Here is a 17,299-nt window from a genome sequence, read left to right as displayed (position 1 = left end):
CTTGCTTATTTATTTTGAGGCGTTGGCAGTCAAACCCGGGAGGTGCTCCTGCTAATTACACATCCCACACTGAGCTGCCCAGCAGCCCCTTTCATTCATTTTAGATTTTAATGTCGTGTTACTTAGTAACAAACCTTAAATATACAATACACGTTTTTTACTTAGTCATGTAGTAGGATTAAAGTGATGATATTGGTAAGCCTGTTGTGTATTTTAATAATATATCAAAATTATTTTTCACAGTGTTGAATACCATGAAGCCCCGAGGCTGGCAACTGGAATCACTTTATTCTTGGAGAGACTGTATCTTATCTCTAAGACAGTCCTAGAACTCTCAAATTATGGCTAGTCTCAACTAACTAGTCAGCTTGCTCTAGGGATCCCCTGACCTGGCCTTCACCAGCACACCCACGCAGCCTGCGCATTGGGTTCTGGGATTTGAACTTTAGTCTTCTTGCTTGCATAACAAGTACTTTAACCACTAAGCCATCTCTCCAGCTCATTGGCAGAATTTTTCTGCTTCAGAAGACACGCTACAATGTGTATGTTTGAGTGTGTCTAAAAGTATGTTCAGGTGTTTTTTTAAAAGTATTTTTCAATGATGTTACCTGTGATTCTGGTTTTGATCTTCCCTAAAACAAGTTTTAAGCCCAGAAGAACATAACTGATGACCCTACTCTGACCGGTGATCTCATGTAAATGAGTAAAATTAACAGATGGAAGTAGTCAGAGTGACTAGCGATCACATAGAATGCTTTCCTGTTTTCTTCTTCATTTTCATAGCTTGGTTCCTAGTATATGAAACATTGTCATGGTCTAAGGGCCTTATAAAAGGAACAAGGATTTCCACAGAAATAGCTCAGAATGCCTAATGAACCTGAGGGATGGGGAAGTGTTCAGTTAAAATTAGTTATTGGGAAGATTTCCCCCCCCCCCCTAAAAGATGTGGTGTGTGTGCTGTGGGCTTTCATTGTGTCGTAGAGAGAAGAACAGATGTTTACCATTTGCAAGAAAGTTGGAGAACTGGAGATTATCATGTTAAGTGAAATAAACCAGTTTCAGATAGACAGATGTCCCGTATTTTCTCTCAGATGCAGAATCTATATTAAAAGCACAAAACACAAGAAAGGGGACAAGAGGAAGCAGATAGAGGGAGTGGGGACTGGACAAAGGTACGAGGAGGACAGACAGATAAAAGTGCACATGTATGTGTGGAGGGAAGCCTAGTTCTGGGTGTGTTTGATTGTTTTTTGTTTTGTTTTTATAGTTACTGTGTGTACTAAGCAAACGAAATAGAAAGATCACTAAAACACATACATCTAACATGGTGAACTCTATATTCAATCTACATTGAAGCTTTTAAAATTGTTTTTAGAAGGAAAGGAGAGTTTTTGGAGTAGTGAATGGGTAGAGACAGGCAGTTCATGGATGGAGAAGGCAGGTCCGAATCACCTTGGTACACCGGAGTCCTAGTTTGTAAAGAGACTGTCAGAAAAAGAAAACAAAGCAGTCTTCTCTTGGTTAAAGGGGAGTTCCCAGGGATGGGGTAGAGGAGCCCGTTCCCTAGGGGAGAGCTTTCCAGGAGACAGTTCTTGTACACGTCTGTGCACACCACTCTGTACTCACGAAGAGCATCCACCGTGTGGATTTAAAGCCCTTGACACCCCTGTGTTGGCATCTCTTTATTAAAACACTTAGAATAAGTTGATCAGGAAAATTAGAAAATAAATACATTCCCAAGTAAAAGTAACATTGAGTTCAAGCATGTTAACTTAGAAAAAAGGGATTGACTATAACACATACTTTGTAAACATTTTTGTAGTTCACAATTAGGCCATTTCTGTCTGTATTGAAATATTCTAAAACTACCTCATTAGAAGGATTTTAAACAGTCCATCACAAACCATGTTTTTATCAATTCGTCTTTACTTACATGATTAACTTGAAAACAAATTTCCAGAACACATAATTGAAATTTAGGAAATTAAATTATTTTGTTTTGTATAGTAGTGACTAAAGATGTCTTTAGTGTGTAGTTTTTGCAATTAAAAATGTTCTGTAGTTGGAGGTTAGCTTGAATTCCTAATTCATATTTCTTGGTCCCTGAGTCTTGTTTTTTTTATCCCTTTCTAGTTTTGGCAAGCGTTCTGCAGGAAGCTTTAGGCGTGGCTGTGAATGCATTGTGTTAGAGCCTTCTGAAATGATTGTGGTAAGAATATCTCTCTCTTCCAGAACCTTTTATTTTCCTGAAGTCTTTTTTATAGAAAATAAGAGCTCTTTCACAAACTACTTTTTCATTATAAAGTATTTTATTTTTATAACAGGTTTGCTTAATAATTACGATTTTGAGTTCATAATTGTAATTATTTACAAAACTCCAAAGCAGAAGATGGAAAATTGACAAGAGACAGTGTTTGGTGTTTGAACTTTATAATTCAATCGGTGGTTATGTCTTTTAAATGAAATTTGGGGGACCCTGGGACTGCAGAAGTTTAGCTCTGAGTGGCCTTTGCATTGAACAAGTTCCTTTAAGTGAATCCCATTGATGTGTATTCAAGGAACAGTTAACATAAGGCGATCCTGGAATTCCTTCAATTGGAAGAAAATTAGAGAACCACCGTGTGGATTTAAAGCCCCCGACACCCCTGTCTCCCAGTAGTGTGATTTAAGATACATTAAGATAAGACATTGTATGGAATGGTAAAAATGATTTTAGCAACATAACTATTTTCAGTAAAGCATTAAAGAAAAACCATCTGTGGTACTTCTTCCTTACTGCATTAAAATGATTTTAGGAGAGGATATTAGGCACCCTTTTAAAAGTAACAAAAGAGAAGACAGGGTGGGGTGGTAAGGTATCCAGCCCTGGCTACCTTCCTTCAGGATGTCTTCATCCCCCATTTGTCTCCCCATCCAGGAAGGAAACTTGTAAAGTAAGTGATGGCCCACTAGTGGTAAAGGTGGAACTTTCTTGATCACATTTGATTACATATTTTTTTCAGAGACTTTGGATTTTCCCCATGATGTGGGAGAGGAATTTTGTCAGCAATAAGAACTTCCTCTCGAAACCCTAATAAGAAGTTGGGGCCAAATCTCAGAAAGTGAGGAAATAGGATGGTGGGGGTAAAAATTTAGGATTATAGAAAGTGTAGACAGACAATACAGCTTTTCAACATTTTAATTGAGATTTTTCTTTTGCCCCCGTTAATGTTGTTTTTGGATTTTGCAGAACTTTCTGTTTTTTTTTTTTTTTTTCCCCAAGTTCCTGGAGTTTCCTACTTTGATGGTAATAAAGGAACTAGTGAGGTTTTTTTTTTTTTTTTTTTCTCCTGTGAGGGGAGTCCACACATGCCTCTGTGTGAGCAGTCCTGAGGAATATAGTTGATGAATAAACTGATTTCACTTGTTAGTGCATTCACTAGAATTTTTTAAATGTTTAAAAGGAGGACTTTTTTTTTTTTTTTTTTTTTTAAAGCAATACCACATAAGCAAAAAAGAAGCTGAGGCTATGCTCGTAAGCCGGAAGAGGAACCTTGATTTTTTAGAGCAGTTCTGCTGGTGGTGCTGACTGAATCATTCAGGGTTACAGGGGACTTTTACAGATTTTCTCAAATGCATCAGGTTGTGTGTGTGTGTGTGTGTGTGTGTGTGTGTGTACTAAAGTTACGACAAGCAGTAGCTGCATTCATAAAGTGTAGCCACATATCCCATGACCACTTTGACTCACCAGTCCGGACGACGACGACGACGACGACTAAAGTGTCTTCCCCCGAAACTACAGGGAATTTGAGAGTAACCCAGATTGTCCTAAGTGGAACTGAGAATGCCTCTTCACAGAAGAGTAACTGAAAGCCAGCTAGCTTCAGAGAGGTGCAGACTCCTTTAAAGTTTGTCTAGAGATGTCTGCAAAAATGAATGAATGTAGACTGCTTGTAAGTTTATTTTTGCATCTAGTATTAACGTGCAGTGTCCTGATTGATTGGAGCAATGAAATATCTCCGGGGTTTTATTTCAGGTGGACTATATGGATGAAAATGAAGAATATTTCCAGCGTCAAGCCTCCCACAGACAGTCTCGAAGAAGATTTAGGAAAATCAACCAGAAAGGCGAAAGACAAACCATTATTGACACAGTGGACCCTTACCCAGTGGGCAAGCCCCCTTTACCTAGAGGCTACCATACGGTAAGTTACCAAGAATTGTTACTTGTCATAATTTTCTTAGTGGTAGGCGTGTATAAAAAGATGGCTAACATGCCCAGTTTGACTATTTTTGCATTATTTACTTATTCAGTTATTTATTCTGAGAGACTGGTCTCCCTGCGTAGCCTTGGCTGGCCTGGGATTCACTGTGTGTAGACCAGGCTGGCCTGGAACTCATAGAGCTCCACCCGCTTTTTTTTTTTTTTTAAACCCCTTCTCTTAAATTTTGCTTTTTCTTCTTCTGGTGGAAATAAACATCATCTCATCTAAATAGATTTCAGAAAGTATTGAAACAAGACGTGGAGAGACACTGCTTAGCTCTTTCATTTCTTACAACTATTCTCTGAGACAAGCATGTAGCATTTGAATTGGTATTTTGTAAGTTTCCTTCCCTTAAGAAGTTAGTTTCCTGCTATCACCGCTCTCACGATCGGTATCGTATTTGCTTTTATTTCAAAAGTAGATATGTGTAAAGCTTTCATACTACTTTTGTAGGTTTTTTTTTTACTCTATTGTGAGACTAGTACCTCACTTTATTCAGTGCAGAAAACTGAGATGAAATGATTTAAAAAAAAAAATCCCAATGAGAAGATGTTCTGCAATATTTCTGCTAACCAGGTTTAAAGATCCTCTCCAATGCCAGGACCTACTTGATTGTCACTTATTTCATAGATATTTGATAAGTGAACTCTTTCACATTTGAAGAAACCAAGACACGGATAATGGGTGCTTTGTATAAACGTCTACAGTCAGTTTAGAGCTTCGTTTTTCTTTCCTTAGTTTTCATAGTGGAAGGACCCTGAATTCTTATGCTAACGTCATAACGGAGAAAGTGGTTTAACTGTGCATGTGATACAGAATGTGGCCATTATGTGAAATTAGCCTGTAACTTGGTAACTATTTTACACTTCTCAGTTTTTCTTTCTGCAGATAAGCACAGTGGGAAATGTATATAGACTAGAGCATTTACTCAGTGTTTAGTGACTTTAGGCTGAACAACCTTATTCACACACTTATTTCTTAGAGAGATCGTGGTATTTAAATCTTTAGCAGGGTTTTGAACACCCGTAGTCTCCCTATTCCATGCACTGTTTCAGTGTACCTTGGAGAATCATTTACTTGAGCTCTCGGTGAAGACCTGAGTTTTGTTTACAACAGAGGCAGTTCCATTTCTCTGTTGGAGAGACTTGAGTATCAGAAAGAAGAGAAGCGCTTGAAGGAAGCTGGGCATGGTGGTGCCTGCCTGTGATTATAGCACTGGGAAGGAGCCAGAGGCAGGAGGATCACTGCAGGCTGGAGGCCCACCTGTTCTACATAGCAAATTCCAGGCCAGCCAGGGTTCAGACCAAGACCTTGAGTCAAGAAATAAAAAGGAAGGCTGAGGGAGGGTAGGAAGTTGCAGATTGTTTTCTCAAACCTGTTTCCCCCCTCAGAAAGGCAGGCAAGTACGGACTTTCCTGTTGAGTGTTAACAGTGATTGGATTAACCCGATGGGCATGCGTGGGGCACTCATGTTGGAGGGTCGTGTCATAGCCGTTTCTCTTGTCTGCTCCATCTTGTCTCTTGTAGAATATTTCCTTCCCCTTCCAGACAGCCTTCCCCTTTCTGGGTCTGTTTTTATTTATTATGTATATAGTGCCCTGTCCATCTACTTATTCATTCATTCATTCATTCGTTTGTTGTTTATTTATTTATTGTGTATGCAGTGTTCTGCTGGCATACAAGACAAGGACACCAGCTCTCATTATAGATGGTTGTGAGCCACTCGGTGGTTGCTGGGAATTGAACTCGTTGAACTTTGGAAGAGCAAGCCAGTGCTCTTAACCTCTGAGCCATCTCTCCAGCGCCTGTCTTGGTCTGTTTTTTAAAATGTAGTTTTTTTGTGTTGTTGTGAGATTTTTTTTTAAAGTATTTTTTTAAACAGTATATTCTCTCATCAACAGATACTTTTAGAAACAATTCAATGTGAAAAAATTTTATCAATAATTCATTTACTAATATGTGAACAATTGGTATAAATTTTAACTAAAAGAATTAAGATTGGCAATATCATGGTTATAATTCAAAATACTAGGTCTTTTTTGAAGATAAGTTAAATATATATATGTGTACACACACACACACACACACACACACACACACACACACACACACACACAATTTATTTGACCTAAACAGGTTTTAACAATGAAAACAAGATGTATTTTATGTATTTGATAGACACGATAAAAAAAGACTTAGATGGAAACTATTATTCTTCATTTGTTGTGAGTCATATTGTTCATAGCAAGATCTCTGTCTTGGAAAGAAGTTGACTAGTGTAGTGGGCCTGGGGTGGAAGGCTGGTCTCAGAGAGTTGGGTTGCATGAGTGTACTGGGGATGAATCACAATAACTTTCCAGTGCATGGCTCAAGAACACAGCACAGTACATACAGCCGATCCTATACTATCATTCTACACGGATATAAACATGATGTGTAGCATGTCTGACCATGTTCCTCTTTTCCTTTCCTCCTCTATGGCACTCATTACATTCTGGCTCAAAGGAATGCACTAAGTCCCAGGTATTGTAATCCGTGTGGTTTCTTAATACTAACCTGCGTTTGTGTGTGAGCTTGCAATGTTACTAATGACTTGTAGTGCTGATGTCGTTCACCCGGGTTTGTCCTGCTGTGTTCCGCCCTGCTGGAGTGAAGCTTGTGCACACCTTAGAAGTGCTGGTTTAGGTGGAGGTAGCACGGGGGCTTCCTTTGGGCTGTCTGCAGATGGGCTGGTCTGTGCCTGAAGAACCCACGTGCAGCTTAATTATTTCTAAAAGTGAACGGAGCACGGTTATTCATTAACTTGTTTTGCAAATAAGAAAAAGACAAACATTGGAATTGCCTTGGCTTTTTTTATTTTGTGGGAAAACTCATGGGAAATTCCTTAGGAACATATTTTAATCGTTCTGTAGATGAAAAAGCAAGTTTAGAAATCCCAGTGTATGAGAGCATTTGGGGAATATACTGGGGAAATTTCAGTTACATTAAGCAACAAAAACAGGCATAGTAAAAAAAAAAAATTAAAAAAAAATTGGAGCTTCAAATCTCTTACTGTGTTTTCTTATTTGCACCTTAATTTTAACCAGATTTCATGCTTTGGTTTGCTTACATTTTCATTAAGAGGTCTAGAATACCCTATCTTGTTCCTTGATGCCTGCGATAACTAATCTGTGATTTTCAGAATTGGTCTTTTGAAGTTGTGGGTTCTGTTTGGCTCTCTAGAAGATGGTTGAGTAACAGAATCGTTTCTGGCTGTGTTACTGTTCAGGAGAAAGGTCATGACTAATGAATTACATTTATATGGAGGGAATCTGTCATTAATGTTTTTGGATATTATCGTAGCCTTACTTCAAATTACAGACTATTTATATACACTTTCAAATTAAGTGAAACAGTTCCTTTATATTCTGTACAAGAGGATGCATGTTTGTAATCCACAAGTGGCATGGTTGGTGTAGTGTTGCTTAGAAACACTGCTAATTGTATGTGGTTCGCTGGTGGTGTGGTGTATGTGTACACGTGAGCATAGGTGCATGGGTGTGTGCAAGTGTATGGAGCCCAGTCGGATTTTCTGCGTGACTCCCCGCCTTGTTCCTTGTGGGTAGGGCTTCTTGCTAAACCTGGCTCCTGCTTGTATCCGCTGGGCTGGCAGTCAGAAAGCCCCAGTGGTCCTCTTGTCTCTGCCTTCACAGTGCTGGGGTTATAGGTGTGCCCGGGGACAAACCGTGCTTCAAAATTAGATTTTTTTCATCTTATTTTATGTGTATGAGTGTTTTGCCTGCATGTGTGTGGATACGCACCACCTGCTTGCCTGGTGCCTGGAGAGTTCAAAAAGGGTGTCAGATACCCTGTAACTGGAGTTAAAGACAGCTTTGAGCCACCACATGGGTATTTAGGTGTTGGATATTGAGAAGCAAGCATGGGGTCTCTACAAGAACAGCAAGTACTCTTAACTGTTGAACCGTCTCTCTAGCTCCAACACACACACACACACACACACACACACACACACACACGCACACGCACGCGCACGCGCACGCGCACGCGCGCGCGCGCACACACACACACACACAGCCCTTGCTGTTTCTTTGGGGGCTGGGGGCTGAATTTTGGTCCTCAGTTTTCACAGTAAGCATTCTCAACCTCTGAGCCATCTATCCAGCCCTGACACTGCTAATTTTTGAATGATGTGATAAATCTAAAATTTTTATCCAATTTTAACAACTGATGGATATATAATTTCTAAATCATACACGATTTAAAACACGTTAGTGTTTTCAGTTTTTACCTGCAAAGACAGTGCTTTAAGAATACATAATTTAATAGCTAAAAAATAATGCACAATGTAATTTTTTCCTTTTAATCCCCAATGTAATTTATCCTTTTTTGGCACGAAATATTAAGAACTTAATTTTGATTTAAAACTTGAATTTCAATCACACACAGTGATGTATGCTTTATGTACTCTTTTTAAAATTAGAAGTGTTGTAATAGTTTAAAACAGACTGATGATTTTCCTCAGAATCATGAAGACTGAGTCTGTGTAGAGCGTTTCCAGGACACTTTGCAAGGCAAGTGTGTGAGGTTTGCAGAGAGAATGAGTGTATTAATATGCAGCGAGAAGAGAACTCTCATTATCATTTTCTAACATTTTGATGAGTGGAGCTGCTTTTTTGATGAGTGGACATTGCCTTTTAAGGGTGACCAAAAAGGCTTGAGCTTTCAGCTTCACAGTGAAGCAGATTATGGAAGTGAGTCACACTGTTCTCGGCAGAGCCTGGTAGATTTGGGGTCAGCTCCGAAAAAGACATTCTTGGGACGTAACCAGCGTTGCTTTACCTTAAAGAGTGGGGTGGGAAGGAGAGCTTTGTCTGTTTTACCCTTTCATTACTTGGGGCCATTTCTGCATATTTGTATGGCAGGGATACCCCAGGTCCACGGTAAAGGTGGAGAGGATGGGTGGTGGAGCTGAACCACAGGAGGGATGGTTCACTCACGGTTGCAGTGATTTGGAAGCTGGCATACACCTCTTCTGGTGTGTTTTATTCTCTCCTATTTTAGTGGGGAAAGGGAGTTAGCTCTTTATTCTTCCAGGTTGGGAAGAGCAAAAACGGGGCAGAAAGAAATCAGACAGGACACTAGAGAAGGCGTCTCCCACGTGTGGGTGTTACGATCCCCACTGAAGCGTGAGAGATTTCTAGCTCCAAGGCTGGTTAGAAAAATTAAAAATTCTCTACTCTTGAAGTTCTCATTGACACACTATTCTACCACTCCTGATTGCTCTCTAAAACATACCCCTGCTTCCTATAAATGTGAATATTGTACAAGATAAAGCATAGCTTCAAATTCTTAGTGAGGAAAATTGAGACAATGAAAACCTATTAATCATGGAAAAAGAGTTTCACATCTGTTCTGGTGACTTTTGTTTTCTACAAGCATTATAGGTGTGTAGCTCTTCAATAGGTCAGGTTATATTGTATTAATGTGTTGGCTACAATGTGACCTTAATACTTTTTATTGCCAGCTTCTGTAAAATGTGACATCAGTATAATAAGGTGACACACGTATGAGGCTTTGGAAAATCCTCCCTCTCTCCCTCCCTCCCTCCCTCCCTCCCTCCTTCCCTCCCTCCCTCCCTCCCTCCCTCCCTCCTTTCTTTTCTTCCTCCCTCCCTCCCTCCCTCCCCCCCCCCCCTCTCTCTCTCTTTTATAAGATCAGTTGATCTGTCTGTCTCATTTATTTATTTAGGGACAGGATCTCACTGGCTAGCCTGGAACTCACCATTGTAGATCAGGCTGGCTTCACCTCATAGAGACCCACCTGCTTTTGTCTTTTGAGTACTGAGATTAAAGGTGTATGCTACCATGCCTGGTTATAAGGGTTTTTATTTGTTTGTTTTTTTTCTTTATTTCTTTTTTTAAATGGCCTATAAGATAACACCATTTTTTAGCATATATCTTACACATTTCTAAATGAGATTAAAAAAAACTTTTCCATGTTTTAAGTTAAATTTATTTTTAATTCATGCATTAAACCTGATAATTAAACATGTTTGTGAATACATTATATTTTCTTTAAACATGTATATTCATTGTGTGATGTTTAAATAGGAGAAATATTAACAGTATTTTCAAGCATACATCATCATTTTATAGCATTTTTTAAAGAATAGGTTTAATTTGGTGTTTCCAGTTAAGGATTTCCTGGTATGTTTGGTTTTAAAAGTTATTACTTATTGAAATAAAAAGTTTACAGCAGTCAGTTTTATGCACATTTTTGATAAAAATTTTTTGATTGAGCTTTTCTTACATTAGAAATCTACTATTTTCACTCTTTTCATGATTTTGCTTTCTCACTTCCTGGCTTTCAGATGTCTCCTTAGTGTGATGTAATGTCTGCTGTCTAACTGTAAGAAAATGCACTTTACGTTAGATGTCAGTGACTTCTGTTTTCAGTGAATTTCCTAGAAAATTAAGAAATTCAGAGTTTACCTTAGTTCATGTCTCTCCTGACTGTAATTTATTTGTATATTTAAAAATGTATTTTAACACACACAAACCTATGTAAGTGTAGGGTCAGTGTTAGAACTATTTTTAAAGTATTTATCCCCTTATTTATCCCTCCAGCATTGTTTGTGAAGCCAAAGCATTTGTTTTCTCTGGTGTTATCATTGTCTTTCTGTGGATTACAGTAGGATAGGGTTTCAGAAAACTTGCTATTTTCTTTGTCATTCAGGGAAAAGTCAGTATTTTATTCTATAGATTTGTTTATTTGTCACACAGTCCGTTGGATGCCCATTGTGTGTCAGACTCAAGTGATTTGTCCCCTTGACCTTGCAATTTCACAGGGAAATATGGGTAATAAAAATATAGGAAAATGTAGTGTGGAGGACAGACACTGGGCCCTTTGCAGAATCAGGAATAGCTTTCATGTCAGCCACAATGTAATGTTGTGGCCAAAGGAGAAATCGTTCACATATAGAATTCATTTGCTCAAACACTAAAGGCTGTGAGGAAATCCACATTGGAGAAGCCATGTTGAAAAATGAACACCAGAGTGGCCAGAGAAAATGTTGTGACACTCTGGGGTTCACTTTCTCATTTTTCTTTTTGGTTTCGAGACAGGTCTTCTCTGTGTAGCGTGGGCTGTCTGGGAACTCGCTCTATAGACCAGGCTGGCCTCTTAACTCAGACATCTGCCGGTCTCTGCCTCCTGAGTGCTGGGACTAAAGACATGCTACCCTGCTCAGAGGCTCACTTCTTGATGAATTTATCTGTTCCAAGCTGGATTAGGGAAGACCCCAAGGACCTGCTTAAGCTGTGGAACTGGAACTAGTGTTTGAACTTGACAACTGAGATAAGAACTAAGGGTGAGGATCCAAGCTGACGAGAGTAGAAATATGAGCTGGAGGGGGTCGTAGTAGTTTCTCATCAGACTGCCTGTTAGTTTTATACGGAGGCACTGTTGTTTATTAAGCGGTGCTGTTTACTGTGGGAGAAAAGCCATGAGGCACAACAAAACCCACTGTAAGAGTTTATTAGAGAAAGGAGACAGAAGAGAATGTGCTTAGGCCTATGGAGATTGTGCAGGAAAAGAGAGGAAGAAGCGGGGAGGAGTCTGTGACCCACTTTTTATAGATCCCCCCCCACCCCGCACATGCGTGTATGGGCTCACATAGATACGCCACACATGCACGATCATACTCCATGCAAATTACGTGATCACGCAGCGCACACATTACATAGGACATAAGGGATGACTAAGCCTCTCGCTTGGCTACTGAACAGCACATGTGTGGTCATGTAGCAACACTGCCATCCTGCAAATAACAACCCTGAGACTTATTACTAATGATGAAAGCTTGGCCTTTAGCTTAGGCTTGTCTCTTTTTCAACATAAATTAACCCATTTGTATTAATCTCCATTTTATCATGTGGCATTACCTCTCTTCCATCTTGTACCTCCCGTTTCCTCTTTGTGTCTCCTGGCTTATCCTGTGTGCCTGGATCCTCCTCCTCTTCCTTTCTCTCCCTGGAAACCCCACATTTACCTCCTGCTTAGCTATTATTGGCTGTTGAGCTTTTTAGTACACCAGTCATGGTAATACCATCTTTATACAGTGTACACATCTCCCACAACGGGAGAGAGACCTCAGTGAAGAGCACTGCTTGCAGAGGCCACATTTCATCTCAGTCCCACATGACAGCTCACACCTCTCTGTGACTCCAGTCCCAGGGGATCTGATACCCTTTTCTGTCCTCTGTGAGCACCAGGCACACATGTGGCACATAGACATACACGCAAGCAAAGCACTCATACATATACATAAATCTTGAAAAAAGAAAATAGCCGGGTGTTGGCGGTGGCGGCGGTGGCGCACGCCTTTAATCGCAGCACTTGGGAGGCAGAGGCAGGCGGATCTTTGTGAGTTCAAGGCCAGCCTGGTCTACAGAATGAGATCCAGGAAAGGCGCAAAGCTACACAGAGAAACCCTGTCTTGAAAAAACCAAAAAAAGAAAATAGGTGTGTGACAAAAATAAAACCTTAAAGTATCTCTCGTTCAGCAGTTCTCCACCTGCATGTCAGATATTTACATTATGATTCACAACAGTAGCGAAGTTAGAGTGATGAAGTAGCAACAGAATAATGTTCTGGTTGGGGGTTACCACAACACCCACAACACGAGGGACTGTATTAAAGGGTTGCACGCAGCACTGGGAAGGGTGAGAACCACTGCTCTAGTTCATTCCTTTCAGTGGGCTTACCCGTAGTTCTTTTCCTGCGCAGCAATGTTGAATAGTGTTTCCATATATAAGTACAAACACTTGAGTCTTAGTTTGAGGTAGATTAGTTTGAAACAAAGCTCTGTGTTTTGTTGTTCGAGTCAAGCGTTTCCTCTCCCAGGCTGGTGTGTAACGACCAGTGCGGATGACCTTCAACTGCTGATCCCCCTGCCTTCACTTCCCAGGCCCTGGGATCTCTGGTAGGCACCACCATGCCCAGTCACTGCTGTGCTGGGACTTACACCCAGGGCTTCATCCATGCTAGGCCAGCACTCCACCAACTGACCACATCCTTAGCCCAAAGCAGGTTATTCTTTAGTCCGGGAAAGCTGCATAAAAAACAACAACAAAAAAAAAAAAAAAACAAAAAAAACCTAGGAAATCGAATTGATGTTGAAGGAGGACTAAAAAGGGTATGGAGTGAATATCAGTGAGGAGGGACATGTCCAACCCCACCCGGTAAAGTTTGCTGACTGCTATGAATTTTATGCATGTGGATGCTTTGGATTTCACTCGTGTTTTTTTCAGAGTGTAAAAAGTGCCCTTCGCATGCTCCTTGTGGGCAGGTTGACTGGCTCCTCTTCACTCAGGTCAGGTTGCATTTTAAATCCTTCAGAAAGACCCCGATAGGAAGGTCTCCAAACAATAGGTGGGAAACATGGCACTGAACCTTCCTTACCCTGCAGTTTCTGGCGAGCTGCAGCTGTTAGGGCTGCTGGGTTGCTGTCACCTCCCTGGCTTCAGGGAGGGACCTTTTCTCTTTTTGCGGTTACAGTCAGGTTTTTATGTTTAGTGTGGATTAAGACTTGAAACTATAGAGCACAGATAGACATTGAAATGTAAATCACAAAGTAATTTAAAGCATAACATGATTTCTCACGCTATTAACAGCATGCATTGCAAATTCATGCAAGGCAGTTGAGAATAGCATGCAGTGTGCTGTTTACCCAAGTTTCAGCTTCTGCCGGAGGATTTCTATTTTTGTATATTACATCATCTCTGCTAGAGAACTCCGGTGTCCACTGGGATTTACTGTTCTTTCATGCCATTCTGAAAGAGAGCTTGTATTGATGTCATAATTGGACCTATCTTTCAGTTGAAAGTAATAACAGTGTTGTGTAGCAAGTCATGCAATATTTCAAGCAATTTGTTTGTCAAAAGAGATCAGTGCCACTTTGTCCTGCCTCTTACCGTGACCATGGGTAGCTCACTATCTCTGCCCACATGTATTTTAAATATAGTTGGCTAAAATCCCGCTTTGCGTGTTGCCACAGCAAAGATTCCTTTCATGTCTGCCAGCTTCAATTTTCATCATGTGCCCCTCCACCCCGCCCTGTTTCTAGCATGGGTTTTACAAGCGGATTTGAAAATTCTCCTCTTTGGACATACTGACTTTGCTGTCTTCTGCCAGTGCTCAATTGGTCTTGTTTTAGTCTATTTTCAGTGTATATAATAGTGAGTAATTAGAAATGTTCTGAGTTTGGAATCCAGTGTTAAAACAGTACTGATAGCCAGATGATATTGTTACCCTCTGGGAGACATGTTAGCATTTAATGGAATGTGTATATGCTAGGTTTTAAGACATTTGTGAAATGAAATAGTTTAATTATTTATATAACCATGACTTGGAAACATTGAGTGATATGCATACCAATGTAATGAATATGTATATAAATATGTATCTCTGTGTATATATTATTTCCCCCTTATTCTTGAACGATTTAGTGCCTATCAGTTATGTCTATTTGTGTTTTTAACTTGTTAGGAGCAAGCCTCTGATACATTATTTTTAATAATAACTTTATTGAGGTATGTTTTACATAATACAGTCATCTGTTTTGAAGTCCTTTTCAGTGATCTTTCTTGCTTAAAATAAGCAGCATGTAACATTATATTTGCTGTCTTAATGGCTTTTAAACAGACCTCTTGGTAATGTTAAGTAAGTCTGGAGTGGATTTTGAACTGATTTGAATTTATCCATTTCTTTGCTATGTTTTCTGATCTTACAGTTTCATGTAGACTGAAAAATGGGTTTGGGGGGGAAGATTATTGTAGAATGTGATGGAGGTAGTTTGAGCTTCTGTGCGGACTGTATGGGCCCAGGCGGAAGACAGGTGGTGCTTGGGTGTGATGTGGCCTAGACTAGAAGCAGAGACCAGGTGGCCCTGAAATGGGAATTACGGATTTGGATAAGTAGAGGAGTAATTCAGATGCTGAAGACGGGGGCGTATAGAAGGAAACATCTGAGGGCAGAAGTAAACCAGTGAGCTTCAGAACAATCCAGACAGCATTTGAGTACCCAAGAAACAGATTAAACCTCAAAATGTAGCATTTCCTTTTCATTAACTATAAGCATCATTGTACTTTGTGTAAGAAGTTTGAAACTTTAAAAGTTGAAAGTTTAAAAGGCTCTGGAAATGATCAGAACTTTGGGAAATACCAAGGGAAGGTTTTAGAGAAAGGGTGATTTTTGCCCTTTGTTTGTGGTAAATATGTCACCAGCTGAGTGGGATGGGCAGAGTAGCCTTGACCTTCCTGTTCTTGACACTGGCTTTACTAAACTGAGGAGCACCTGGCAGCTTCAGTTTGTTTTCCTCTGGAGTGACCTTTGACCTGACACTTAGCATGTACCAACTTTGATGAGAGATCGGAAGAGCAGCTAACCTTTCAGCAGGTTGTCAGTCCGAGGGTTCTTCTGAGTCCAGCACTCTCCATTACAGAGATCAACAGCAGCTGGTAACTGTGGGTGGTTTTAAGGAGCTGAGAGGCTGGTGGTTGTCTGGCTGTAACCATTCCTAAACTGTTTACATTTCAGACTCTTGGGCCCTTAAGTCTTACTCAGGCCTCCCAGGAGCTTTTGATAACACCAGGCTCTCCAGGTCACCATCCACCTCATTGGAAATTTAAAGTGAGTGGAGAAATACAGCCCCACAGTGGTGGTGCATGCCTTAAATCCCAGTGCTCAGGAGGCAGAGGCAGGCGGATCTCTGAGTTTGAGACCAGCCTGGTCTACAGAGCGAGTTCCAGGGATACACAGAGAAATCCTATCTCAAAAAACAAACAAACAAAAATGAGAGTATATATTCACTCCTTAGTTTAAAAAAGGGTATTTAGTGGGGCTGGAGACATGGCTCGGCAGCTAAGAAGACCCAGGTTCAGTTCCCACCCACATGGCACCTAACAGGCACCCATGGTTTGAGTTCCAGGGAATCAAATGACCTCTTGACCTCCTCAGGCACTGCATGCACGTATATACCTGCAGGTGAAACACCCACACAAATGAAATAAAATAATCAAATCTAAAAAGAAATGTCTAAAGGGTAACAAGTTGTCCGTGTTCTTTAAAGAGACACCTAAGTACTTTATAAAACAAAAATAAGAACAGTAATATATTACTAATGCGTGCGTGCTATTCTTGTATCTTCATCTGTGTGGATCTGTTGTAATACATTCTTTTGTTTGAAGAATGTAAGGTACATGAAGAAAGTCTGGCCTGACGCAGAAAGGATGATTACAAAAGGACAGAATATTAAGGTTTTTTTTTTTTTTTTTTTTTTTTTTTTTTTTTTTTTTTTTTTTTTTTTTTTTTTTTTTTTTTTTTTATAAATAATTAGTCCCAGGCAACCCACAGGTCACTGTGACCAGGGAAGCAGGGAAGCCAATTGCTAATCTTCACCTCTCCCTCTGCTCCTCCAAATCCAGTTCCCCAGTTTCATCCTCAGCTCTGTAGCAGACTTTCTGCTATGGCCTCTCCGAACTTTCTGCCCCCATTTCTAGGGGACTGACTAAGCAGATCCTGGTGGAATGACCTGCTTTCCCCCCTCCTGGGCACCCCTCAGCCCCACCCCACCAACCCATTCCTATTCTTAAGTGTCAGCTCCCAATACCCAGAAACATTTTACCCAGAACCCACAGTGGCTACAACTGTTGGGATCCCAGAAAAATTTCCTACCAGATAACACATAGCTACCCAACTCTGCTAAGAACCAGAGCGGGCAGCAGAAACCAAGAAACAAAACACCTACCTAACAAAGACAAAACCAGATGTCAGCACCTAGAATTACAATCTAGATGCCAGTATAACAACACAGTCAATCACAGCCAGGATAATATGTCCATACTGGAGCCCAGCAACCCTACTGTAGCAGGCCTGAGTATTCCAACAAAGCTTCATGAAGTGCAAGAAAAAGACCATAAAATAGCCTTTATAACTAAGATAGAGATCCTTAAAGAGGAAATGAATAAGTGCCTTAAAGAAATCTATGAAAACACA

General features: G+C 40.3%; 1 protein-coding gene across 9 annotated transcripts in view; it reads left to right on the top strand.

Moving 5' to 3' along the window:
* The window catches only part of Rapgef2 (Rap guanine nucleotide exchange factor 2), a 240,177-nt gene that overhangs the window by 111,470 nt on the left and 111,408 nt on the right, over window positions 1–17,299 (top strand). For 5 of the 9 annotated variants that reach the window (XM_015999584.3, XM_015999583.3, XM_076574272.1 and 2 more), the window contains 3 exons: window positions 2,134–2,209; window positions 4,016–4,183; window positions 6,749–6,766. In XM_015999584.3, coding sequence (XP_015855070.1) covers window positions 2,134–2,209; window positions 4,016–4,183; window positions 6,749–6,766 — 262 coding nt within the window. Of the gene's footprint in view, window positions 1–2,133; window positions 2,210–3,896; window positions 3,933–4,015; window positions 4,184–6,748; window positions 6,767–17,299 lie in introns of those variants that run through there. The other 4 variants (XM_006981088.4, XM_076574277.1, XM_076574274.1 and 1 more) reach the window with 3 other exon arrangements.

Source organism: Peromyscus maniculatus, chromosome 6 (genome assembly GCF_049852395.1).
Source record: "Peromyscus maniculatus bairdii isolate BWxNUB_F1_BW_parent chromosome 6, HU_Pman_BW_mat_3.1, whole genome shotgun sequence".
Lineage (NCBI taxonomy): Eukaryota > Metazoa > Chordata > Mammalia > Rodentia > Cricetidae > Peromyscus > Peromyscus maniculatus.
Note: the sequence above shows the minus strand (reverse complement) of the source record. Positions and strands in the feature narration are given on the sequence as shown.